The sequence below is a fragment of the Diabrotica virgifera genome, chromosome 7 (assembly GCF_917563875.1).
Source record: "Diabrotica virgifera virgifera chromosome 7, PGI_DIABVI_V3a".
NCBI lineage: Eukaryota > Metazoa > Arthropoda > Insecta > Coleoptera > Chrysomelidae > Diabrotica > Diabrotica virgifera.
The window spans coordinates 90,060,435-90,086,612 of record NC_065449.1 but is presented as its reverse complement, the minus strand read 5'-3'; the positions used below and the strand labels follow the sequence as shown (position 1 = coordinate 90,086,612).

General features: G+C 32.3%; 1 protein-coding gene across 1 annotated transcript in view; it reads right to left on the bottom strand.

The window, feature by feature from the left end:
* LOC114329515 (alpha-tocopherol transfer protein-like) overlaps window positions 1-26,178 on the bottom strand; it is an 84,766-nt gene that overhangs the window by 36,664 nt on the left and 21,924 nt on the right. Inside the window, exon 2 of the mRNA XM_050657177.1 lies at window positions 3,970-4,132. Coding sequence (XP_050513134.1) covers window positions 3,970-4,132 — 163 coding nt within the window. The remainder of the gene's footprint in view (window positions 1-3,969; window positions 4,133-26,178) is intronic.

Sequence of the window (26,178 nt, the reverse complement as noted above, 5' to 3'; positions counted from 1 at the left end):
TGAAAAAATAAAGGAGGTGGAAAGGAAATATTACCAAAGAGTAAAAGTAAATAAGCTCAAATTAGAACAGGTGCGAGAACATTACAAAGAAGAAACAAATAAAAGATTAAGACAACTAGAAAACCAAAAAGAAGCATGGACACTGGAGGAAAGATGGAACGCCTTCAAAGTAGTCATAAAGTCTACAGCAATAGAAATATGTGGAATCGGAAAACATAATTAACACCATAAAAGAACGAGATGGTGGAACAATGAAGTTAAAACAGCAGTGAAGAAAAAGAAAATAGCATGGAAAAACATTGAAACCGAGCTGGAAGAAGATAAAGAAAAACACAAAAGGCTGAGACGATTAGCGAAAAACACCATAAGACAATCAAAAACAAAGACGTGGCAAGAGTTTGGAGAAGAATTACAGGAAAACTATGTAACAAACAATAGAAGCTTCTGGACAAAAATCAGACATATGAAGAAAGGAAAACATAAAGAAATAACAGCAGTAAGGGATACAACAAACCAAATCCAAACAAATCCAGAAGAGATAGCTAAAGTATGGAAAGAATATTATGAAAACAAATTTAGAAATGAAACAATAGATGACAGAAATGAAACATATCAAGATAACGAGAACAAACAATTAGAGCAAATAAGTAGAGAAATAATACAGGAAGTATCAAACGTAAAAATAGGTAAAGCTGGATGGGATGATGACATAGACCCGGAAATGGTCAAGTACATGGGAGAAGAAGGGATAAACTGGTTGTTATAAATATACAAAGAGGCATGGGAAAAGCAGCAAATCCCAAAACACTGGCAAAATAACCTTATCGTGCCAATATACGAAAGGGGTGAGGGAGAACACTTCAACTGCGAAAATTATAGATTATCATCGGTATGTTTTAAAATATACACGAAAATAGTAGAGAAGAGGCTAAGACAAGAGGTAGAAAAAGAACTGGGAGAAGAACAAGCAGCGTTTAGACCAGAAAGACAGACAAACGATAACATTTACATCATTAGAAATATAATAGAAAGAAGTATTGATTCGGGGGAAAAGCTCATTCTAGCTTTCATAGATCTAAGAACAGCATTCGACTCTATAGAAAAAAGTTATATGGAAATGCTTGCAGAACATGAAAGTACCAATTACGCTGATAAAAATAATTGAAAGTATATACAGAGTAGTAAAAGGACGTGCACAGATGGCAGGAGAAAGACCTGAAGAATTCAATTGAGAAAGAGGTATCAAACAAGGAGACAGTCTTAGTTCGCTACTATTCATAATAGTCATGAATGAATTGACTAGAAATACTGGAGAAAGAGCGAACCAAATACAGACAACAATAGGATACCAAAGATTACAGCCAATAAAAATAGAAGCCTTATTGTATGCGGATGACATAGTCCTTATAGCAGATTCCGTGACAAAAATGCAAAAACTTATAAACATATGGACAGAAGAAATAGAGAAATTAAAGATAGAAATAAACATCGAGAAAAGTAAAATAATGGCCATCGGCGAAAAGAAAGAAAATGAAGTAAATATAAAATGCAAAAATTCTCTACTGGAAATAGTTACCGCATATGATTATCTTGGAAGTATAATTACTAATGATGGGAAAATAGACCTCGAAATAACAAACAGAACTAAAAAATCAAACAAACTGTACTACGCGCTAGCGCCAGTTCTGAGGAAAAAAGTATTGTCACACGAAACAAAAATTAAAATATACTCGTATAATACGATTGTGATACCGACGATACTGTATACGAGCGAAAATTGGACTTTACAGAAAAAGCATAATAGTAGGGTTAATGCAATTGAGATGAGACATCTACGAGCTATAGCCGGAAAGACCAAATGGGATAGAATAAGAAATGAGGTAATAAGAGGGATAACTAAAGAGGAACCAATAATGAATAAAATAATAAAGAGATAATTAAACTGGTATGGACATCTGATGAGAATGACACCTAGTAGACTAACAAGGAAAATTCCCGAAACAAGGAATATTACAAAAAAAAAGGCAGACCGAGGAAAAAATGGATAGAGCAAATAGTAGAAGCAGGAAAAATTAAACAGAAAATGCTAGAAGAAATGAAACTAATAGCACAAGACAGAAAAGAATGGAAGAAATGGGAGAATATGTAACTAAACTCAACCCAAATCCGACACCTGAAAGGGTATAAGGAGAAAGAAAGCAAGAAAGTATCTAAAGTGTTTGTCAGTATGACTACCTAATATTTTATAGAGAAACAATAATTCTATTTAAAAGACCTAATTTGATCGACAGAGTTAAACTTAAAATTTCGTTTAATCGAAAACGACGATTTTGTAGTTAGCCACTTTTGGAACCAGGCCATCGAATACAATATGTCCCTGTAAGTTGGAACCATAAATATGGAAAACTTTTCTATTATTAATTTTACGAAAAAAATTCATTCTTCATAAAAAACTCTGCATGGTCTAAAACCTTAGACTCAACCATCAAATATCAAATTTTATGGATATTATACGAGGTACATTTAAAAATATGAATTTCGCTCAAGAGTAAACTAGCTTTATTTTTCAGAATATTGAAAATTGTTATTATGAAAATTGTTTGAAATTAAGAACTATATTTTAATATGTAATTACATCCTTCTAATTGGAAAAAAAAAGTTGTAAATTTTTCTTAAATTGTGGACAACCACCATAATTTTCAGTAATTTCAATTATGATATCTCTTGTATTATTAATTTAACGACAAAAAAAATTATTCTTCATAAAAAATTCTGCATGGACTAGAACCTAAACGACAACCATCTTATATCAAATTTTATACGAAGTATGTCAAAAAAGATGAATTTCGATCAAGAGTAAAGTTCAGAGATTTTTATAGTTCAGTGTATTTCAATTAGAAGGATGTAATTACACATTGGAACATAGATTTTAATTCTAAACAACTTTTTTTAACCAGAATTTTCGATCACGTGAAAAATAAAGGTATTTTTATTTACTTTTGGGTGAAATTCATATTTTTTTATATACCTCGTAGAAAATTGATAAAATTTAATATAAGATGGTTGTATTTTAGGTTTTAAACCATGCAAAATATTTTATAAAGAATAACTTTTTTTCGCAAAATTAAATTGGTTTTCGATAGGAAATTTTTTTTTCTTTGAATAGAAGGATGTAATTGCATATTAGAATAAAGTTTTCATAATAACAATTTTCAATATTGTTAAAAATAAAGCTATTTTACTCTTAAGCGAAATTCATGTATTTCGACATACCTCGTATAATATTCATAAAATTTTATATTGGATGCTTCAATCTTGGGTTTTAGACCATTTAATGAAGAATAACTTTATTTCGTAAAATTAATAATAAAAAATTTTCCATAAATATGGTTCCAACTTACACATAGGACATACTGTATATAGAGATAGGCATCGAAATAAGTCAGGACTCATTGAGCCCTATGCTCTTCAATTAAATTATGGATGAAATATATTCTTTGACTTCGCTTTTGATATCTCACATCTTAGTTGCCTGTCAGCTCTTGTAACATAATGACCTAATTTGTTACCTTTGACCCACTTACAACGTGTGGGAGTCATATGTTATCCTAGGGCCATATCCTTAGGGATTATATCCATCCTTTGGAATTTGCTATGTTAGCATTTTGATGTGACTTTTAGTCCATTTTTGAAAGGCTTTGACCTTCGTATTTTTTGGTTGGCTCACCATGTTCTTGCAACACTGATGATGCTCTTTTTAGAGCGAAAACGTTCTGTTCGATGTTTGTAGCCCTATAGGGCTTTTTAAAATAATATACCTTTTACCAAGACCAAAATTTTTTATTAAATTTTACTTGTAATTAATGGTATACAGCCAGCTACAGGAAATTCTTCCTAGTGGATTTTTAAATATATTCTCTTATTACTCTCCCAATGTCAAATATAGTTTCAAATCTCTTAAGTACTTACCCAGATTTCTCAACATTTTCCTGGTAACCTGGTAAATTGGGATTCCTCTTTTCGTATACCTCCGGTATTAATGGAGGAAGTGTGTAATACATATCAATATTCTTCTTTGCTTTTTCTATGCTATACTTGCAGTTAGTAAGAAAAAACTCTATCATGTTGTCATCTAGAAAAAAAAAGCACTATAATAGCAATTTCATAGTAAACTTGATGTTACCAGTATTACAATGGTTACAATTTTATTGTATGATTTATTTAGAATGCAATCTAAGGAAAATAAAGTATTTCCCAGTAATCTGAAAGATTTTTGCTGTTACACAGAGAATATATCCGTCAGTGATGTAATAAAACTAAAAAAACTCATTAAAGTTACATCTTGTTTTTTCGTATGATACCTATTTCAATGATCTCGAAGTGTTGGTTATTTTGAATTTTGTCTTGTCCAAAACCAAACCCAGAGAGAAGTCCCAGATAAGCAAGCATGCCTGGGAAAAGCAACACAGAGTACAATAGAAAGATGTTTCAATAATCATGAAAAAAGCAGACATGAAAAAAAGAAAGAAAAGTCAAAGAAGCCATCAGCCCTCATCCTATTTAACAAAGAAAAATGTGTAGCAAACCCATCAGCAGAACGCAGCAGGCTTTGGTTGTCAATACTAAAAGAAGAAGTCAACAACAAGAACATACTAACAATGGCAGAATAAAGGAAGTCGAAAAACAAACCATCGAAAATCTCGTAAAGATATATGCAACACACAACACAAATATGAACACAATTAAAAATTTAATTTTTTTAAACAATCATATCTACGATACCGATTAAGCCTGTGATAGACACGCGAGTAAGTACGCGAACTTATGGCTCTACGACCTTTTTCGCGCGTGTATCACAGCAAGTACACGTACTTTAAGTCTGCCGAGTAAGTACGTCGTCGATCCAATAAGTTTGAAGTTGTTCTGAAGATATTTTCTTGTGGAATTTTTATAATCAATTACTTTTAATGGAAAATAAGCCACAATTTTACCAAAAAAATGATTTGTAACGTGTCGACGTGTTGGGTGTCGTTGTCAAAATATAAAATAATATTTTGACAACGACACCCGATTTGGGCGTCGAAACGTTACGTTAATAAAATCATTTTTTTGGTAAAATTGTGGCTTATTTCCCATTAAAAGTAATTGATAACAAGCTTGAAATCTTACTCGTAACCCGTACGTGTATCAGTGCCACGAGCCGCGAGCCTCGAGCCATCATGTTATTGCGTTTAAAGTTACACTTAAGCGTGTGATACACACGCGAGTAAGTACGCGAACTTATGGCTCGACGACCTTTTTCGCGCGTGTGTCACAGCAAGTACGCGTACTTTAATTCCGCCGTCGATCCAACAAGTTTGAAATCTTACTCGTAACCCGTACGTGTATCACTGCCACGAGCCGGAGCCTCTAGCCATCATGTTATTGCGTTTAAAGTTACACTTAAATTTTCACTAATAATTATTATGCAAATTGCCTAGAAATATTTCAATCGTTTATGGTTGAAAGGAGACAAGTTACATTTTATAAGTTTTGAGAAAACCGTAAAACAATATTTTAAGCTTTTTTGATTATTTGTTTTTGAGTAAACCTAATTATTTATAGACTGTTTTATCCACCTGATGAAAATATTACCCTCTTGTCTATGATATTTTGTTTGTTACCCACACTTTTCGATTTCGTCTTTTTTATTAGTATTAAAAATATATAATACGATAGGATACGATACGAAGTATATAATACGATAAAATTCCTAAATAGCACAAAGCATCTTCTCTCGACGACATTGCAATGAGTTATGAGTAAAGGCGAATTTAGACTTATTCACTTTACATGTACACTGCGGATGATAGATGACTAGTGAAAGTGTAGTCTGAAAAGGTCAGCAATTTACATTTTCACTGACGTAATTCATTTCACAGTATTTTCAAAGTGGCGAATATTCCTGTCGTGGAGTTAATAAGTAAAGCGTTACTAAAAGAATGTCAAAACTTAGAAAAAAATCAGGGAGTTTGCCTCTTTCAACCACAATATACGAGGAGTATAAACATCAGCGCTTTCTGCTCCACTCTTTTCCGATTTCCTAATTTTTGCTAACTCAAAAATAATAGCGACTGTGGATAGTTTTTATTTTTGATTTTATGGCGCCTATATTTAATCCAGATTAATGTAGCTGTTTTAGTAGGGACCGGTTTGCATTTTCACAAAAAATATTTATTTTGTGTTGTTCTGAAGCTATTTCCTTGTGGCATTTTTATAATTACGTATTTTTTATGGGAAATAAGCCACAATTTTACTAAAAAATGAATTTATTAACGTTTCGAAGCCCAAATCGGGTTTCGTTGTCAAAAAACAAAATACTATTAAAATAAAACAAACATGTTGTTGCTAAGTAAAAAAATTCATAAATAAAAAAATAAAAAAATCAATTCTCCTTGTAGTAAGCTCTCAAAATTTTTATTAAATATTATAAAACCATTTGCAAATAATAATGACACATTTATAAAAAATACACAACATTTTTTAAACAAATTAACAAATATTGAATTTAATCCAAATAATATTTTAGTAAGTTTTGACATAAACAGTTTATTTACAAATGTGCCATTAGATAAAACTTTAAACATAATTAAAACGAAGTTAGAAAATGATAATACATTGACAACTAGGACAAAACTAAATGTATCAGCTATAATGGAGTTATTGACATTATGTACTAATAATACCTATTTTCAACTAAATAATGAATTCTATAAACAAAATTTTGGTCTAGCAATGGGCTCTCCTTTATCTCCATTATTGGCTAATATATTTATGGAGGATTTCGAAACTAATATCATTTCTAAACAAAATTTAAAACCCACAGTATGGTGGAGATATGTAGATGATGTGTTTTCAATATGGCCTCATAGATCAGAATTGTTGGATACATTCCTGAATATTATAAACGATCAAGAAGAGACAATAAAATGTACAATGGAAAAGGAATACAATAACACTTTGCCTTTCCTCGATGTTTTAGTCTCAAAGAAGGATACTGGATATGAGACTCAAGTGTATAGAAAACCAACAAACACCAACAGATATCTCAATTACAAATCAAATCACAACATCAACGTTAAAAAGGGAATCATTAAATCCTTATATGATAGAGCCAAAATTACTTGTTCTAACGAAAATTCATTTTTAGAAGAAAAACAATTGTTAACATCTGTTTTATTAAAAAATGATTATCCTTTATCGTTTATAAATAAGGAATTGACAAGATTAGATCGAATGGAACAGAACAACTTAGAACGGGATCCTACAACATTCACAAGAAATAATACGAGGAAAATAACAATACCATATATAAAAGGACTATCCGAGAAACTTAAAACGATAGGAAATAAATTCAACATTTCAACAACATTCAAACCAACAAACACATTGAGATCTATTCTATCTAAAACTAAACCTAACAATGAACAAGAAAGAACAAAGAATTGCATTTATAGAATACCTTGTGAATGCGAACAATTTTATTTAGGTGAAACATCAAAACCATTAAACGTTAGAATAAGTGAACATCAGTCTTATATTAAAAACAGAGAATTTGATAGATCTCAGATATGTCAACATGCATGGGATAATGAACATAGAGTCCAGTGGAGAGATTCAAGTATAGTCCTGAAAGAATCAGATAGTAAAAAGAGAAAAATCAAAGAAGCGGCTCTAATTATGCTAAATGAAACCAATTGTGTCGCAAATTCCTCGGTAGAATGCAGTAGGATGTGGTTACCCATACTGAAAGAGGAAGTCAATAGAAAGAAAATACCACGATTAGTAAATCAATAACATATCGAGTTAGTACAAGTTTTATTTAGTATTACTTATTGTATATCTATGTAATATTATTATTATTTATAATTTAAACATATTAAAGTCAGAATTTGGTATTAGTTTTTTGAAGGTAGATTAAATGTAAGACCAAATACTTACGATGTCGGGATAGTATCACGAGGTTTTTTCCTGGTTTTCCCTCGTGATTTACTATGGAATCTCTAACGCGAGAATTTTACTGTCATCGTTGCATTTGGTTGTCTTTTTAAAGACAGATCACATGCTATGATTTTTTGCAACGGATATTCTTGAGTTGGGATTGATTTCATGTAATCGAATGAACTATCTTTTAGTAAAGTCGTCCCAGGAACGCAACTCATAAATATTGGCGATATCATTTTAAAGTCTTCTACTTTAAAATGTATAATATACGTCTGAATTGCCAATATAAATGAGTCAGATTAAATAAATTATTAGAAGAATTTTTTTACTTAGCAACAACATGTTTGTTTTATTTTAATAGTATTTTGTATTTTGACAACGAAACCCGATTTGGGCTTCGAAACGTTAATAAATTCATTTTTTAGTAAAATTGTGGCTTATTTCCCATAAAAAATACGTAATTTATTTTGTGGTTGTCCTCAGACTTATTATTCCACAGGCACTCAGGATTACGAAATATTTCTAGAAATAGATGCATATGTTCATCTTTCCACTGAAAAGTCATTTTACGTAGGTATTAAAATATAAATTTATGACAAAAATACCGAAAAAAAAAACAAGTTTACACTTTACACTAGTGGTTCATTGTGGAACAATCATTCAACCATTTCATCAAAAGTAGGAACAACTTCTACTTTGTTCACTGTTTACTTTGGATGAAATATAGATAAAGAGTATGTTTATACCTTTCATTGCAGATGAATCATCCACAGTGTACATCTAAAGTGAATAGTCTAAATTCGCCTTAAGTCTGCCGTGTATCACCGACCGCGACGGCGAGCCGAGTAAGTCCGCGATCTTTAAGCGTGTGATACACAAACTTTAAGTACGCGGGTTTAAAGTACGCGTACTTGCTGTGATACATGCGCGAAAAGGTCGTCGAGCCATAAGTTCGCGTACTTACTCGCGTGTGTATCACCCATTTTACACAAACAAATTATGTAACATAAAATAACACACAATAACAGTCAGCATTTAATACCGGTAGGGTAAGAACAGTCGGTCTAGACCAGCGTTTCCCAAACTTATTTTTCCGTAGCCCGGTTATTTTTGTGTTTATCATTCGTGACCCACTATTTACATATACTCACTACATACACTGGTGTGTGTGAGTGTGTGTGTGTGTGTGTGAATGAGAGGTGCGAGGTCCGAGGTGCGAGGTGCTTGGTGCGAAGTGCGTTATGCGAGGTGCAATATGCGAAGTGCGAGAGGCGATGTGCGATGTGCGAGGTGCGTGATGCAATGTGCGAGGTGCGTGGTGCTTGGTGCGTGGTGCTTGGTGCGTTGTGCGTGGTGCGTGGTGCTTGGTGCGTGGTGCTTGTTGCGTGGTGCTTGGTGCGTGGTGCGTGGTGCTTGGGGCGTGGTGGTTGGTGCGTGGTGTTTGGTGCGTGTTGCTTGGTGCGTGGTGCTTGGTGCGTGTTGCTTGGTGCGTGGTGCTTGGTTCGTGGTGCGTGGTGTTTGGTGCGTGGTGCTTGGTGCGTGGTGCTTGGTGCGTGGTGCTTGGTGCGTGGTGCATAATGCTTGGTGCGTGTTGCTTGGTGCGTGGTGCGTGGTGCTTGGTGCTTGGTGCGTGGTGCGTGGTGCTTGGTGCGTGGTGCATGGGCACCTTCTCTTGTACTTTAAATACAGTTAATTGCTACCTTGTAATGTTATATTTAGATTGTTCGAGTAATAAAAAATACCACAAAGATAGGCTATCTTGATTAACCAATTGACATAATGAAAACTGTCTTTAAATTGAAATATTGCATCCATAGCCGTTGGTGGATGTTGTTCTAAGAATAGTGAAATTTCTTCCATTAATTCAATAAGTCTTTTTAAAAAATTATCTCTTGATAGCCAACGAACTTCGCAGTGTAAAAGATGTTCATGTTCACTTGAAGATCTGAAGCGACGAGGCGAGGCGACCCGGCATTTTGCTTTCATGGCCCGGTACTGGGCCGCGACCCACCGTTTGGGAGACGCTGGTCTAGACGGTCCAGTTGGCAAAGGCGCAGTCGATCGATAAGTATAGTGGTTTGCGATCGATGGTTCGAGCCTCAGCCAGGTCAAGAAATTATTAAAAGGCCAACGCCGTAGTATAAAACTCAATAGAGTCTACGGCTTGGTCTGGAATAAACTGGCGTCTGATCGGCCTATGGAGGAGCGGTACGGCAAGGGATAAGGGCTTGCGGCTTGGTGATACTCCTCCATAGATCCCTACCGAAGGGAGCTGACGCCTAAGAACGGTATATATACAGGGTAATAACATCATTTTAAAACAATTTTTTTCAACCACATATTGTCTGAAAAGAAATATATGAAATCTTCTTAAAATTTTTTAGAAAAATTTCTTTTCCTTTTTATCCCGAGTGGAAATCGAAATGTCAAACATTAATTACAAAAATTGAAGAAAATCTTCTGTGTAAAAGGTATATTTATTTAAAACCCCAATATAGGGCTACATTAAAAAACAGAACGTTTTCGCTCTAAAGAGAGCATCATCAGTGTTCTAAGCAAGCTCTACATGCTAAGCCACCAAAAATACATGGGCTAAAACCCTTAAAACGCCGACTTAAAGCCTTACATTGGCTTGTTATATATTAAACATTGTTTAAATTTCACCCATCGCCAGGGTTTAATATGTAACACGCCAATGTAAGACTTTTTTTAACCCATGTATTTTTGGTGGCTTAGCATGTAGAGCTTGCCTAGAACACTGATGATGCTCTCTTTAGAGCGAAAACGTTCTGTTTTTTAATGTAGCCCTTTATTGGGGTTTCAAATAAATATACCTTTTACACAGAAAATTTTCTTCAATTTTTTTATTTTATGGTATACAGCCAGTTACAGGAAATTTTTCCTTATGGATTTTAAACATTAATTACTTAATTAAAAATGTGATTTTTATTATGTACAACAATAATTGTGACTCAATCCCATATAAACATAATACTTAAATTAGACATGCCACTAGAAAAGAGTTTCAGAACCTTGCCAATATTTAGTTAATGAAACATGCAAAAGGAAATATAGCATTAAGTCATCCTTTATGGATTATGTCTGTCAAAAACCAACCGAGAAAGTAGAACTTATTGTATACCACATAATCAAAACAACTTTATGGAGTTTTTGAAAAAGCTTTTCTTCGTGGACCACCGGAAATTCTTCTGTAGCACAAAACACATCGATGTATTTTAGTTCCGCTGACACTTTCAACATGAATTGTGCTGTTTCACATTATACGAATTTTGAACGTGCGAGGGTTTTCTCGTGCGAAAGTTTTGACGCACCTATTATCCTTTTCACACAATAAGAAATGAGTCGCACGAAGATATTTTGCTGTGTTGTTTGGTATATTATTTTTATTTACACTTTGTGGCTGAGGTAGGTACATGATAAGATGTCGGATATGTATCATTACGATGTATCATTACCAATGGGTATTTTTTATCCATTCTTTTGTCCTAATGTACTGTAATGCCTATTTAATTTATTTGCAATTTTTATTTTGTCAGTTATTATTTCTTATGTTTTTAATTAAAAGCCTTAATTTGTTTTTATAATCATTGTTCTACTAAGTTATTTGTGGGATCTTGGATTAGCTCATCTAGCTCATACAATCTATGTAATAAACTATTCTAAATGAGAAATAACCCACAGTGGAACTAAAAAAATGATTTTATTAACGTTTCGACATCCGATTTGGGCGTCGAAACGTTAATAAAATTATTTTTTAAGTTAAATTGTGGCTTATTTACCATTTAGACTAGTTTATTATAAAAATTCCACAAGTAAACAGCTTCAGAACAACATTACATTCTATGTTTTTCATGTACAGAATTTAAAAGACTCGCTGTCATCCATTCATTTTTAAATGTTATTTCCCTCGTTTTAAATGTTGTTTTTAGATAATTTCACAAAAGACGTGACCGCCGCCCTACTCCAGTTTTCACCGAGTTGTTTACCCTATAAAACTAAATATAATTTCGTAAAATAAAATGTTTATTTTATATAGAGCGAAATTAAATAATAGCGTTGTGTTTATTTTATCGTCGAAGAAAGAGAAATAAGAGGAACCGAATTTATTGGGTCCATTCTATTAACACAAAAGATACGATTTATATATTTTTATATTCACACATATTGATGGAACACCCTCTATACTCAACGTTAATTGCAACTATGTAAAATAAAGTTTATTGTAACATACTTAGCAGTTTTAATTACTGTTGTTATCAGTAACATATAATTAATTTTGTTGTACTTATAAAATGTGTTTTTTTCTTTATCACCTAACCCAAGAAGCAATTGGACGTAATATTACGACGTCTTAACGTTGGATTAAATGCCCCAACGTTAATACGCGACGTTGAAACGACGGTCAGAAAACCGCTATTTGCACCTAAGTGGGGAATAGAAATACGGGTTGCCTCGACGTCCCCCTCTCGACTTCTCAGCTCGAGATATTTTATTGTCAAATTACGTTAGTTTTTAGGATTTTGGTCTTGTAAAGTAATAGTATAAAATTCTCTACCACAGAAGTACGACAGACACACTTCATTTTTACCAAATAGGTTAATAATCTTGGAGGATATTAAAATCATCAGAAACTAAGATGCATGACGGCATGTTGATACTTATTTAAGTATGTTCCTACTCTATTCAGAATATAACTTAAGTGACTTGTATAATTATTTTATTGATCATCTGCCTCATTGCATAATGCGGTCGAAAATTTACAAACGCAAGGAAGTGTACTGTTAAACTAGGTATAAAAATTGCTACAAACTGAAAGCGCCTCAGAAATTTACAGGTTAAATCGAACACAATGGTAAAAATAGAAATAACCATCGTAATTAAAAAAACATATTATTATGTCTAGACCCATACAAAATTATCCTTGATTTATATATAAACAAAATTCGGTGATTAAAATCAAATATTCATTAAAATCTAGCAAAAAAATTGCCAAACATTATGTTTCAAAAAATGGCTGAACCATGGCGATTTTTCATTAATGGCGGATTTGACTCGCGACCTAAATTGCACTACATTTTAACTGATTTGGACAAGGACACCCCCTGCCGACCTTTAGTATAACCTATTTTTACCTTGCACACCTCGAATTTACCTATTGGTATACCTAATACGTCCTAAAGTAAGCGCAAACAACCTGGTCTTGACGACAGACTCCCGACGACCGGCCGTCGTCATGAGCACGCCTTATTCTGGTGGACGATTTGAGATTGACATTTGACAGTTGACGGGTGACTTGCATTTTCTTTTGTGATTTTTATAAACAAAAATAAACTACGTTGTATTGTCGTTCTCACTTTCCCGCAAGTACACGCAGCAATCTACCATATACCTAGTGAGAAAACACCCGACGTCTCCTGAACGTTGGGTTTGATACTAATAAATACTCTGTAATCCCCGACGTTGAGCAGTCGTTAAATGTCTTCCAGTAAATTACATTGTAGTATAGAGGTTATACCCGACGTCAGCTTAACGTTAAACCTTAACCTAATAATTAACGTTGGTATTCTCAACGTTGGATTGTCGTTGTCGTCTTCCCGAAAAATACGTCTACCATACTCGATAAAACACCAACGTCCTCTGAACGTTGGCATCTATCCTAAAAAATACGTTGTAATTCCCGACGTTGTGTAGTCGTTGATGTATGCCACTTAATTGCACTTATACTACAGATAGGTTAAGACCGACGTCAGCTTAACGTCAAACCTTATCCTAATAATTGACGTCGTTATTCCCGACGTCGGTTGGTCATCAGATTATATTACTTATTAGCAGCAACGTTGGTCCATAGGAAAAACAGACGTTGTCCTTGGTTAAGGCTTATTGTGAACCAATTTTGTCCTTAAATTTAACGTCCCATTAGGACAAAATTGGTTGCAGGTCGTAAAATTGCTACTTGGGAATTCGTCAAATTAATTAATTCTAATTAATTCGTGCACTGTTAAGTGCACGGCATACACCAATCCAAGCATTTCTCGTCAAGTTTCTATCTTTATATATTTCTATTCTTTTGTCCCAATGAACAGGTCTCGCTTCAATTAATGTTATTAATATTTCACTATCAATCTAAGACATCATAATATAAAATATATGCACCTAATTTAAACAGCCAGAAAGTGTAAATGAAAATAATGTACCAAACAACCAAAGAAACTACCTTCGTGCGACTGAACGACAGTATCATATATGAAAGGATGCATTAAATCACCTATGCTACTGGGTGCTTAAAGACGGCACGGCTGCCGTCTGTTGTTGTAGCAAGGGACGACATAAACACGGCGACTTCACCGAACGTTCCAACCACCGTCTAGTGAGAAAGGCTCCATATGATTACATGCGCCACCATTGGAATGTCGTCGTGCGTTCTAACCCTCGCACGTTTAAATTCTTATAATGTGAAACAGCACATTCTGTTGAAAGTTATTTTCTACCACTTCGGGTTACTCAGAATTTATAAGCAAATCTTTGACTCCTTTTTCCTAAAAGTCGTTGTCGCTATTTTATTTTTGTAATTTGTTGACGAGCAACATAAGCGTTCACCACCACTGTTTCCGTCAATATTACTATAGCTAAGTTTATGTATCATTTAAGGCTTTTAAGTTGGTACGAAATATCGGTATACGATTGTTATTTATTGTATTGTCATATCAAACAGTTATTCAGTTGTGTTATTAAAGATTAACTCCAGTCCATCTCATATAAACATCATTTAGGTTTACTCACCGATATCCGAATTGAAAGAAGAAGAAATAGAATATTTCTGTCAGACACTAGGACTATAAAACTGACTAAAGAACATGAACTAACTATTAAAATAGGGCAATGTTAAGTCGAGCATATTGTGGGGACAAAATATGGTCTTGGCACAACAAGCGAAAGAGGAGAAGTCTGATCCAAATATGCAAAGAGACCGCTATCGTTATGAGGAATATATTTTTTAAAGTACATACAAGAAGGCTTTGTACATGGGGAGTCCCGGTGAAGCCCCAGAGAAACTATAAGAAATTAAGTTGATTTTAAAACAAAAGGTTTTAAAACTTTATCACCTCAGCAAAAACATATCCATGCGCAGATGCCTTGTGGTCTCTCGAAATATATTAGTTGCAATAATATACGACTCAAAATAATTAATGAGGCCCAAAATAGGTATAACAATACTGAAAGAAAACAGTGAGGAAAAAAATAGTGTTTAATAAGAATTTACAAAAATAATTGTTCAAAACACTACTAGCAGAAGAATAGTGGAGCGAATTACCGTTAGACTGATTAAATAAATATACAATGCATGTAAATCAAAATGTAATTCCGTACAGGTTGGGATAAATTTTTTATCAAAGGTTAGGTCAAAACAAAACATATTTTCAAGAAAGTATATGATTCAAATGAGGGGATCATTTTTTAAATAATTAAAAATGGGTAATATTTTTGCTCAAAATTTCCCTTTTAAGTGCTGCGGTAATTCGTGTTCATATTAAGGTTTTTCCAATTTTTTTTCCAAATCTGAATAAACAGTCTTTTATATAAGACTTACTAAATTAAATTTCACCTTTAATTTAAATAAATAGTTGTAAATCAAAATTGAAAAACAAGTTTCCAAAAAAATGGTGTCGCGAAAAAAGGTCGCCAACGATTGGTCGAGCGAAAAAATGTCGCGCACATTTGAGCGCGTATCAAAAGGTCGCCGGCGAAAAAACAGCGCCGACGAAATAAGGTCGCGTGCAATTGATCGCGCGAAAAAAGATCGCGTCATGTTTTACATTATTAAAACCATTCAATTGGTTTTCAAAAAGGTTCTAAAGAAATTCTATTTGCATACTTTAACTTTATGCATTATGAGCCGATTAGTCTTGGAATTCCATCTAATTACTTTTTAATGTATTTTGGATGTATAAGAAGATGGGAAAAATAACGTATATCTAAATACTCTTTAATGTATTTTGGATGTGTAGGAAGATGGGAAATATAGGAGAATGGGAAATTATTTCATATGGTATTTTCAGGTTATTCAAGTGAATATACTTGAAAATTGAACAATTTTTAACATGAAGAAAGTATTTTTTTGTTCTACGTGAATAATTTTAATATATGGATCTAAATTCAGAAAGGTACTTTCCTTCACACTTTTTACAGGCTTAGGACTGTCAGCAAAAAACTGGCGTGTTTAAAAGTGTTTGCTCTCCCTAATCGGATATCGTTAAAAATGTACAGTAATAATAGTTCTATTTACAGTATATATTACATACAAACGAATACCAGGTACCAGTTTACCTATTTTTGGTATTTTCAGAGACCGGTAAACTATAATTGGTATACCGGTATAATTGGTTCTTAGTAGAAAGTCGTTATGCAGATTAGTGAAGAATAAGTAGTTTAGATAAGGGCACCTTATTGTGTAGGTATTTATTAGGAATTCCATGAAGTCATTACGATAAGACATTATTGGAAATGCTAAAATAAATATTGTACAAAAGTTCTTTGTCTAATTGTGCGTTATTCACTAATGTGGTAATTATTATTCCATATTCGTGAAACGTACTTTTATTACTTTTTAATGTATTTTGGATGTATAAGAAGATGGGAAAAATATCGTATATCTCATTATTCATTAGCTTGTCGATTTGTCAAGATGGTCTTAACTTACGTAAAGAGTCAAAAAGGTGCCAATATGTTGGTGTATAATGGATATATCCATAGAAAGGAAAAAACGATTGATCAAAAGACAATTTGGAAGTGCGCTCAGTACAATAAGCATAAATGTACCGGGAGAGTTCACACAGTGGGAGATGAAGTAGTGAAAAGTACAAGTCACAACCACGTTGCCGATGCGTCAATATTAGAAGCAAAAAAGGCTTGTAACAGAATGAAAGAACTGGCTCATCAAGTTGAACTAACAACACAAGGAATCATAGCTACCGTTTCACAAGAAGTGTCTGTGGGTGCAACTGGGCAGCTACCTTCTATTTCATCCCTAAAGCGAACTATTCAGAACACACGCCAAAGAGTGGAAGCTATTCCTGCAAATCCAAGAAGCTGAACAGAGCTTATTATTCCGGAAGAATACACCAGAAACAATAACGGCGAACCGTTTCTTTTATTTGACAGTGGTCCAAACGAACAGAGAATTTTAATATTTTCCACTGAAAGAAATTTAACTTTGATGGCGAGCTGTGAACACTGGTATGCCGATGGAACATTCACATGTACTCCTCTATTGTTTGGTCAGCTGTATACAATACATGGCGTACAGTATAGCAACGTTATTCCAACTGTTTTTGCTCTACTTCCTAATAAAACTCAGGCAACATACACTCGACTCTTCCATGAATTAAAAACGTTACGACCAGGTTTACGTCCTACAACAATAATGGTGGATTATGAAAAAGCAGCATTTAATGCTTTACAACAAGAGTTTCCTGAAGTCAGAATCCGTGGATGTTTCTTTCATTTCACACAATGTTTGTGGAGAAACATGCAAGGTACAGGATTGCAACAAGTTTATACAGAAGACGCGAATTTTGCTCTACATCTGCGACAATTGGCAGCCCTAGCCTTCGTACCTGAAGTAGATGTTGTTGCAACATTCGGAGAGCTACTGGACAGCGAGTTTTACACTCAAAATGAAAATTTACTAACACCTTTAATAAACTACTTTGAGGATGTATGGATAGGCAGATTGGATCGACGACAACAAAGAAGACCGCCAATGTTTCCAAGGAATCTTTGGAATTGCTTCGAATTTATAGAGGAAGATCTACCGCGTACTAATAATGCTGTCGAAGGTTGGCACAACAGCTTCTCCTCGATATTAAATGCAGCACACCCAAATCTATGGAAGTTTATTACGGGGCTAAAGAAAGAAGAGAGTTTAAATCGATTAAAAGTGGAGCAATACATAGCTGGAAACCAACAACCTCAAAAAAAAATTTATAAAGATACAGCGCGGCGAATAAAAACGATTTGTTTGCAATACGGGAACCGGCCAAATCTAGAATATTTAAGAGGAATTGCCCAAAATTTTCAACTGCAAGTATAAAAAACTAAAAAACAATTAAAAAAAAAATTTAAAAAAAAACAAAAAAAAAATAAAAATTAAAAAAACACAAAAAAAAAAAATAAAAAAAAAAAAATAAAAATTAGAAAAAAATAAAAAAATTAAAATTAAAAAAACTTTTAAACACGCCAGTTACTAACTGCCAGTCCTAAGCCTGGATAAAGTGTGAAGGAAAGTTAAAGTATGCAAATCTGTTATTAATATAAATGTATTCTTTAACTATGATATCTTCAATAAGTACTCACCAGTGACAATGTATTAATGAAATTGTGCCTGTTATATAATTTTTAACCACAATATCATTATTTTATTTGGGAAATTTTATTTTAATAAAGATGGTAGCCCTTAACCTACCCTATCTATATGTAGTATATACCCTGTAAAATATATTAAGCTTATATTAAAACTTACTCTTAAATAACCAAGGGTAAATTTTGCGACACTGCCAAGTCGTGAAATAATACCTCTAGGTACTTTCCCTACAACATTTACAGTTAAAATTACCTTAATTCGACCATTAAATTGGTCGAACATTTTACATGATCAATTTCAAATAGGATTATTTACTTCCAATTATTTTCCTATTATTTAAAGTGGAAAATAAAACTAAAGTCATTTAGAAGTCAATATTGGGTTGACGAAATATTTTTTACCAATAGGTTAAAATGACTAATAAGAAAATATTTAACTGTTTGGGTCATTATTTAACAGCAATCCTTTAGTTCTATTGCATCATCTAAATCTGACCTAAGCCTGGATTAAGTGTGAAGGAAAGTTAAAGTATGCAAATGAAAACATATTTTCTGACGCGATCTTTTTTCGCGCGATCAATTGCACGCGACCTTATTTCGTCGGCGCTGTTTTTTCGCCGGCGACCTTTTGATACGCGCTCAAATGTGCGCGACATTTTTTCGCTCGACCAATTGTTGGCGACCTTTTTTCGTAGATCCCAAAAAAATATTATTTGCATTACAAATAAGCACTATCAAACATTTTGTTTTACATAAAAAGTTGCACCATCATATCAGCATAAATTGAAAAAAAAAATGGTTTATAAATATTGAGTGGTTTACGAGATATTTAAATATTTGTTTTTAAGAAATTACAATTTTTTAATTGCAAAAACGCGGTTGTTTTTAAGTTGTTAAAATACACGTATTTAAGATCTTATTTTTTTGCTTTTATGTATACTTTCGATAAATGTATTGACAAATCAAAATTTCAATTAAACACTCCTCAAAAATGACGTTTTAAAATTGGTGTAATTTGTTTAAAATTTGTTTTTTAATAACATCGCCGGGATAAAATTTTTTCAAGTTATTTTTCGATATTCGTGTTTCTGTTGGTTTTTGACACATCGACAGAAGAAAAAAAATTCTAGAACTATTTTTTGCCGAGATAGCTTTTCCAAGTTTAAAAATTCATAATTTGTTTATTTTTCAATATTAACATTTAAAAGTGCTTAAGTACATCTATTAACCCTCTTACTTAATAATGCCATTTATACACATAATAAAAATTCTAGATATTTTGAAAAATATTGATTTTCATAGCACGTTAAATGAAAACTTTTTGCCTGAAAATTGGCGGAGGAGTAGTTTGCGATATCTCCGTTAATAATGGGCCAATTTCAATGTTTTTCTTTTTAATTTGGGGTAGCATATAAAACTAGTAACATCTGCATGACCCTTTTTGCACTAAATATTCATTAATTTGTTATAAACAATATTTTTTTCTAATTTTTTTTTCTCTAATATTGTGATAAATAAAAGTTGGCAACAAAGATACCCACAAAAAAGTATTAAAACAAATTTTTATTTTAAAAATCTAACAAAATAATAAAATTTTGTTAAAGAAACATGAAAACTTTTTTCTTTGTACAAATCATTATTAAAATCTCACAAAGTTAATGTGAATACAAAAGAAAATATATAAAAAAATGAAGGACAACCTCTATTATAAATCTATTATGTATGTTTATAAGTGAATAAAAATTAACAAATATATACACAATTTTTAGTGTAGTACCTGTTATAAAGATTGTAAAATTAAATGTAAAATACAACATACATATTTTAATATTGTACAAAGAAAAAGATCTTTAACAAATTTTTAATGATAATTCAGTATTATCTGGTTAATTTTTTATAAAAAATTTTTTGTGTCAATTTTTATTTAGGTATCACACGTAGAGAAAAAAAGTTTTTGAAAAAAATTTTTTATAACAAATTGACGAATATTTATTTTAAAAAGTGTCGTTATTAAACGCGTCATTATTTTTATATGCTACCCTAAACTAAAAAAAAAACCTTGAAATTGGTCCATTATTAACGAAGATATTTCAAAGTACTACTGCACCACTCTTCATGCAAAAAGTTTTCATTTAAGGTCGCTACGAAAATCATTATTTTTTAAAATACTCTAAAATTTTAACACTATGTATAAATGACATTGTTGAGTAGTAGCGTTGATAGATGTACTCACTCACTTTAAAATGTTAATATTGATAAATAAACAAAATATGAATTTTTAAACTTCCACTATCTCGGCAAAAATTGGATCTAGAAATTTTTTTCTTTTGCAAGTGTGTCAAAAGCTACCAGGAACACGGATATAGAAAAATAATTTCAAGATTTTTAATCATGGCGATGTTATTAAAAAAGCAAGTTTTAAACAAATTACACCAATTTTCAAACACCATTTTGGAGGGGTGTTTAATTGAAATTTTGATTTGTCAATATATCTGTCGAAAATAAACATAAAAGCAAAAAAATGAAACCTTAAAAACTTGTATACTCCATCGGCAACAACCGCGTTTTTGCAATTGAAAAAATGGTAATTTTTTATATACAAATTAAATAAATATTTCATAAACTACTTAATATTTATTAACCAATTGTTTTTTCTGTTTATACTGGTACCATAGCGCAACTTTTTCTGCAAAACAAAATGTTTTATAGTGTTTATTTATAATGCAAATAATATTTTTTTGGAAATTTGTTTTTCAATTTTGATTTACAATTATTTAAATAAATTAAGGGTCAAAGTTAATTCAGTAAGTCTTATATAAAAGATTGTTTCTTCAGCTTTGCAGAAAAATTTGTAAAAACCTTAATAAAAACATGAATTACCGCAGCAGTTATAAAAGTAAATTTTGTGCAAAAATTACCCATTTTTAATTAGGTATTTAAACAATGATCCCTTCATATGAATCATATTATACTTTCTTGAAAATATCTTTTGTTTGGACCTAAACTTTGATAAAAAAAATATTCCAAGCTGTACTGAATTACATTTTGATTTTATTTTATTTTATTAGGCTACGTACTTTCGCATGAATATCAAATTAAAAAAAGAAAAAAGTAAGAATGGATAACAGATAAAATACTGCAGATGATGTAAAAGCGAAGGAAATTAAAAGGTAGAAATGTCAGTGAATACAAAAAGTTGCATACGAATATACTACTGGAAATAAAAATAACAAAAACGCATGGCCGATGGAGAGATTTACGGAATTAAAATACTACAACGCAAACATGACGATTTTCATATGCAAAAAACTAAAGAGGTACAGAACACTGAAATAGACTTAAATGAACTAAAATAGACAATCCCTAGTGCCCAGAAACAACAAAAGAATTTTAAGTTTTGTGGGCCATTTTAAACATAATACGCCTATTGTCATTTTTCTCAAAAGTTAACAGTTTTCGAGTCATAAGCTGTTTAAAATGTGAAAATACGCATTTTCGAGGCTTGAAAACTCCTACGCAAATTATTACTTTTGAGGTTGCCAAGTGCCTAAATTGAAGTTTCAAGATTCTGTAGAGTAATTGGGGCTTATTTCAATTTAATTAAACTTTTGTTTTTTTAAGATGAAAACGTTGCTAATTTTGAGTTTCAAATACTATCAGTTATGAACAAAGGTCAATACTCACAACTTAATTCGTTTATTGTAGGTAAATCACGGTAGACGAAGACCGGTATGTCTATAAGCACGCTAGCTCATGGGTGACGTCACGTGCGGAGCAAAGTTTCTATTAGAACAGTATTAGTCCAGAGAAATAAGATTTTTCTCGTAACACATCCCCCTCTAGGACGAAACCAAATTTTCTGAGTAGTATGGACATTAGGGTGGAACGAAAAATTCGAAGTCATTATTTTTTATGGGGCTAGTGCGAAAAAGTTGTGTTTTGATGTATAATAAAACTGTTAGAAATCTTCAGGTTCCATATTAAATTTAAATTTTTGGGAATAACAAAAGAAATAAAATTTTTAAAAAATTTATTTTTTTATCAGTTCTTTGAATCTAAATAATTGTTTTATGATACAATATATATTTTAAGATTGGTAGTCTGATTTTGTGTTAAAAAACGGCATAAAATTTCTAGACTGCAGCCTTGTACGAATTAAGCCATCCCTTGATGCTGGTCCACAAACAGCAGCTGATGCTTCATTTACTAACTTAACAGTTCTTTCCACGGATTTTGTATGACAATAGCAGTTTAAGATTTCTATGTTGTTGTAATTTCCAGAATCAATCATATCTCTATCTTCATTGGAAATATGTTTTAGCAAAGGAGGAGCCGTAACTTTGAATCCAGAAATAGAAATTAAGTCATTATAACTACTCCAGGGAAATAAGGTTTTTGTCGGGACACTTGAGCAGCCAGGTTGCAAATGGATTTTTTGGGTACTATATACCTAATACATTCTAAATACAAAAATGCCCGTCACAGTTCGGACGAGAAACTTAGTTATTAACAAATAAGGGTCAAAAATGGCAGTTTTTTCGTTTAAATAGCTACAGGTAAAAATAGGGTAATTATATATATTATTTAGAGTAATCGTTTTTTAGTAGATCAGCCAAGGTTTAAAATGGCACTATTTGAATTTTGGTCCGATTATTTTTTGCTTCGGAAATTGCAATACAAGATTAAAATTTCAAAAATAAAAAATGTGGTATAACTTTTGCGAAAATGGCCTTAAGACTTTCATATTGCAAAAAGAGTTGAGTCAAACATTCCATATAACGCACAAAAATTTTTAAGACGATTCGTCAATTAGTTTAAATTTTATTCAATTTGTTTATCGCAAAGAGCTTTTTTTCGCAATGTTATTGTTCAGAAAATAATAATAACATAGCAATTCTGTGGAAACCACATACAAGAAGAATAGTTATATTTTTAACCTGTTGAAAAAAATCATTAAAAAGTCGTTTTTATCACTCCGAAAAAAGATTAGTAAAATAGAGTCATTTTTCGCTTATAAACAATTTGAATAGCTTTGTTAATATTGACTATAGAGTAAATCTACTTTAGGATTTAAAAAGCTGGTATTTTTACACGAATATTCAGAGAAAAACTTTTTGCCTAGGTTAATTAGGCTCAAAGTTAGTCACCTTTATTATTTATTTCGTACTTACTCCTATATACATCAAATTCTCCTGTAACAGTGTTAGTTACCATACTACTCCGAAACGGCTTGGCCGATTTTTATGAAATTTTACACGTATATCCTATAGGACGGAGAAGAGGTTTTAATCTATTTTTTATACCCATAAGTTATAAGGGGGGTTGCTCCCCTAACATTTTTTTTATTTTTTAGACAAAATTATCTACTTTAATTTTATATGATATAGAATTAAAAAATACATACAACCCTTAATTTTCACTCTTTTATCACCAACCCCTATTTGTTAACAGCCATCTATATATTTACATCTATAAAATTCTCCTGTCATAGTGTTACTTTCCATACTCCTCCGAGACCGCTTGACCGATTTTCATGAAATTATATATGTATATTCGGTAGGTCGTAGAATTGGTCGTAATCTATTTTTCATATCCCTGAGTGATAAGGGGAGTTCCCCCTAACATTTTGTAATGTTAGGTGGGGATGTGTGTACATAACGTACTCTATAAGACTACGAGTACACACAAATTAAAAAAATTATGATCAAATCCATCAACAAGCTCCGGCGATATTAATTGCAGCATATGTTTGCAGAATCAGTTTCATTTTTTCAGTGTACCTACGGATTTTTATAATTCCCCTCCACCGACCACGAATTAATTCCTTTACAACGCCATTTTTAAAACTGTATTAACCACTTTGTTGAGGTTCAAAGTCTACTCAAACTTTTACCCATAAACTATATATCTTCAACTTCAAAATAGCTCTAGTTAATTTGCGTAATTGTTATAAACAAAGTAGCCGTCAATTAAATAAAAAAAGTGGCTAGCTCTGACCGTAATTAACCTATAGGCGAAAAGTTTTTCTTTGAAAATTCGTATAAAAATACCAGTTTTTTAAATCCCATTGTAATTTAGCCTACAGTCAATATTAACAAAGTTATTCAAATTGTTTATAAGCCAAAAATGACTCTATTTTAGTAAAATGTTTTCTGAGTGATAAAAATGACTTTTTAATGATTTTTTTAAATACGTTGAAAATATAACTATTCTACTTTCACGTTGTTTTCACAGAATTGCTATATCATTATTATTTTATGAACAATAATATTGCAAAAAAAAAGTTTTTTGCGATAAACAAATTGAATAAAATTTAAACTAATTGACTAATCGTCTTGAAATTTTTTGTGCGTTGTGCGGACTGTTTGACTCAACTTTTCGTGCAATATGAAAGTCTTAAATTCATTTTCGCAAAAGTTATAGCAAATTTTTTATTTTCAAAATTTTAGTTTTATTTTGCAATATCCAAAGCAACAAATGATCGGACCAAAATTCAAAAAGCGCTATTTTAAACCTTGGATCATCTACTAAAAGGAAAATATTATAAATAAAATATTTAATTACCCTATTTTTACCTGTAGCGATTTAAACGAAAAAACTTCCATTTTTGACCCTTATTTGTTAATAACTAAATTTCTCGTCCAAACTGTGACGGGCATTTTTGTATTTATAATGTATTCGGTATGTAGTACCCAAAAAACCCATTTGCAACCTGGCTGCTCAAGTGTCCCGAACATGGTATATTTTTGCCTTATTTCCCTGGTGTAAACCTGCAGCACTAAAATTTAATGTTGGTAATTTGAATCTCCGGATCTTTTCTTCTTTCTGACTTTCTCTAGCTTTCGGCACTCTGCGTAGTCCTAGCTCCCGTATATGTTTTCGTTCATCTTTCATCATACCAAGTAATACATTTTCGGGATGGGCAAAATAGGCATTCCTTTGGATAACGGCATCGACAATTTTTCTTTGGTCAACTGGTAGAAATCGTGAATAATGGATCATTCGCAATAAATGTTTTAAACCATCAGAACAGGTAGGATACAGTTTTATATTAAACCACACTGGTGCATACACTTGTTGGATGAAACTTACTAACATAATTAATTGGGGGCTGGGACATTCAGTTCCAACATACAATCGAAGCAACCGATTATCAACTGGTAGCCATCTTGCGTGTGATATTTTCCCAGGTTTTTTAAGGTTTTTCAAGGTTCAAATCATTAGAACATTTTCCCGCAGCAACTACTTGACTGATTTGGTACAAGTACTTCTGATCGGTACTAAAGTCTGTTGTTTCTAATAATATTACTAGGTTGTTTTCTATTGCGACAAAATCGACAACAGCCTTCTCTTCACAGCGTTCCAGAAGTTTCCCTATTGGCCTTGAAAAACCAAGTGGTTCACTGGTGCGTCCATCTAACTGTTGAACTAAATGACGTAGAGGTAGCTCATTGCAATGAAATAAGCATACTAGCCATTTAAGTGAACTGCCGCAGTATTTGTGACGTAGATTGTTGGACTGTAACTGTTGACAAAGGAGCAATGAATTCTTCTTCATGATCATCTGCATCAGAAGAATTTGAGTCAGAAAAGCTGCTACTTATGGAATGATTAGAGGAATCAACGGTACATGGTTTAAGAACAATTTCGTCACTATTATATTTTTGAGAACTTGCCTTTGCCTTAATGGTTATTATTATACATAAACAAGGGCAGAGGGACAAGTCACTATTATGCCCAAAAACAAAGAAATTACATAAGTAACCTACTAGTAAATACAATAAAAAAAAAAAAATTTTGTTTTTTGGTTGTTTC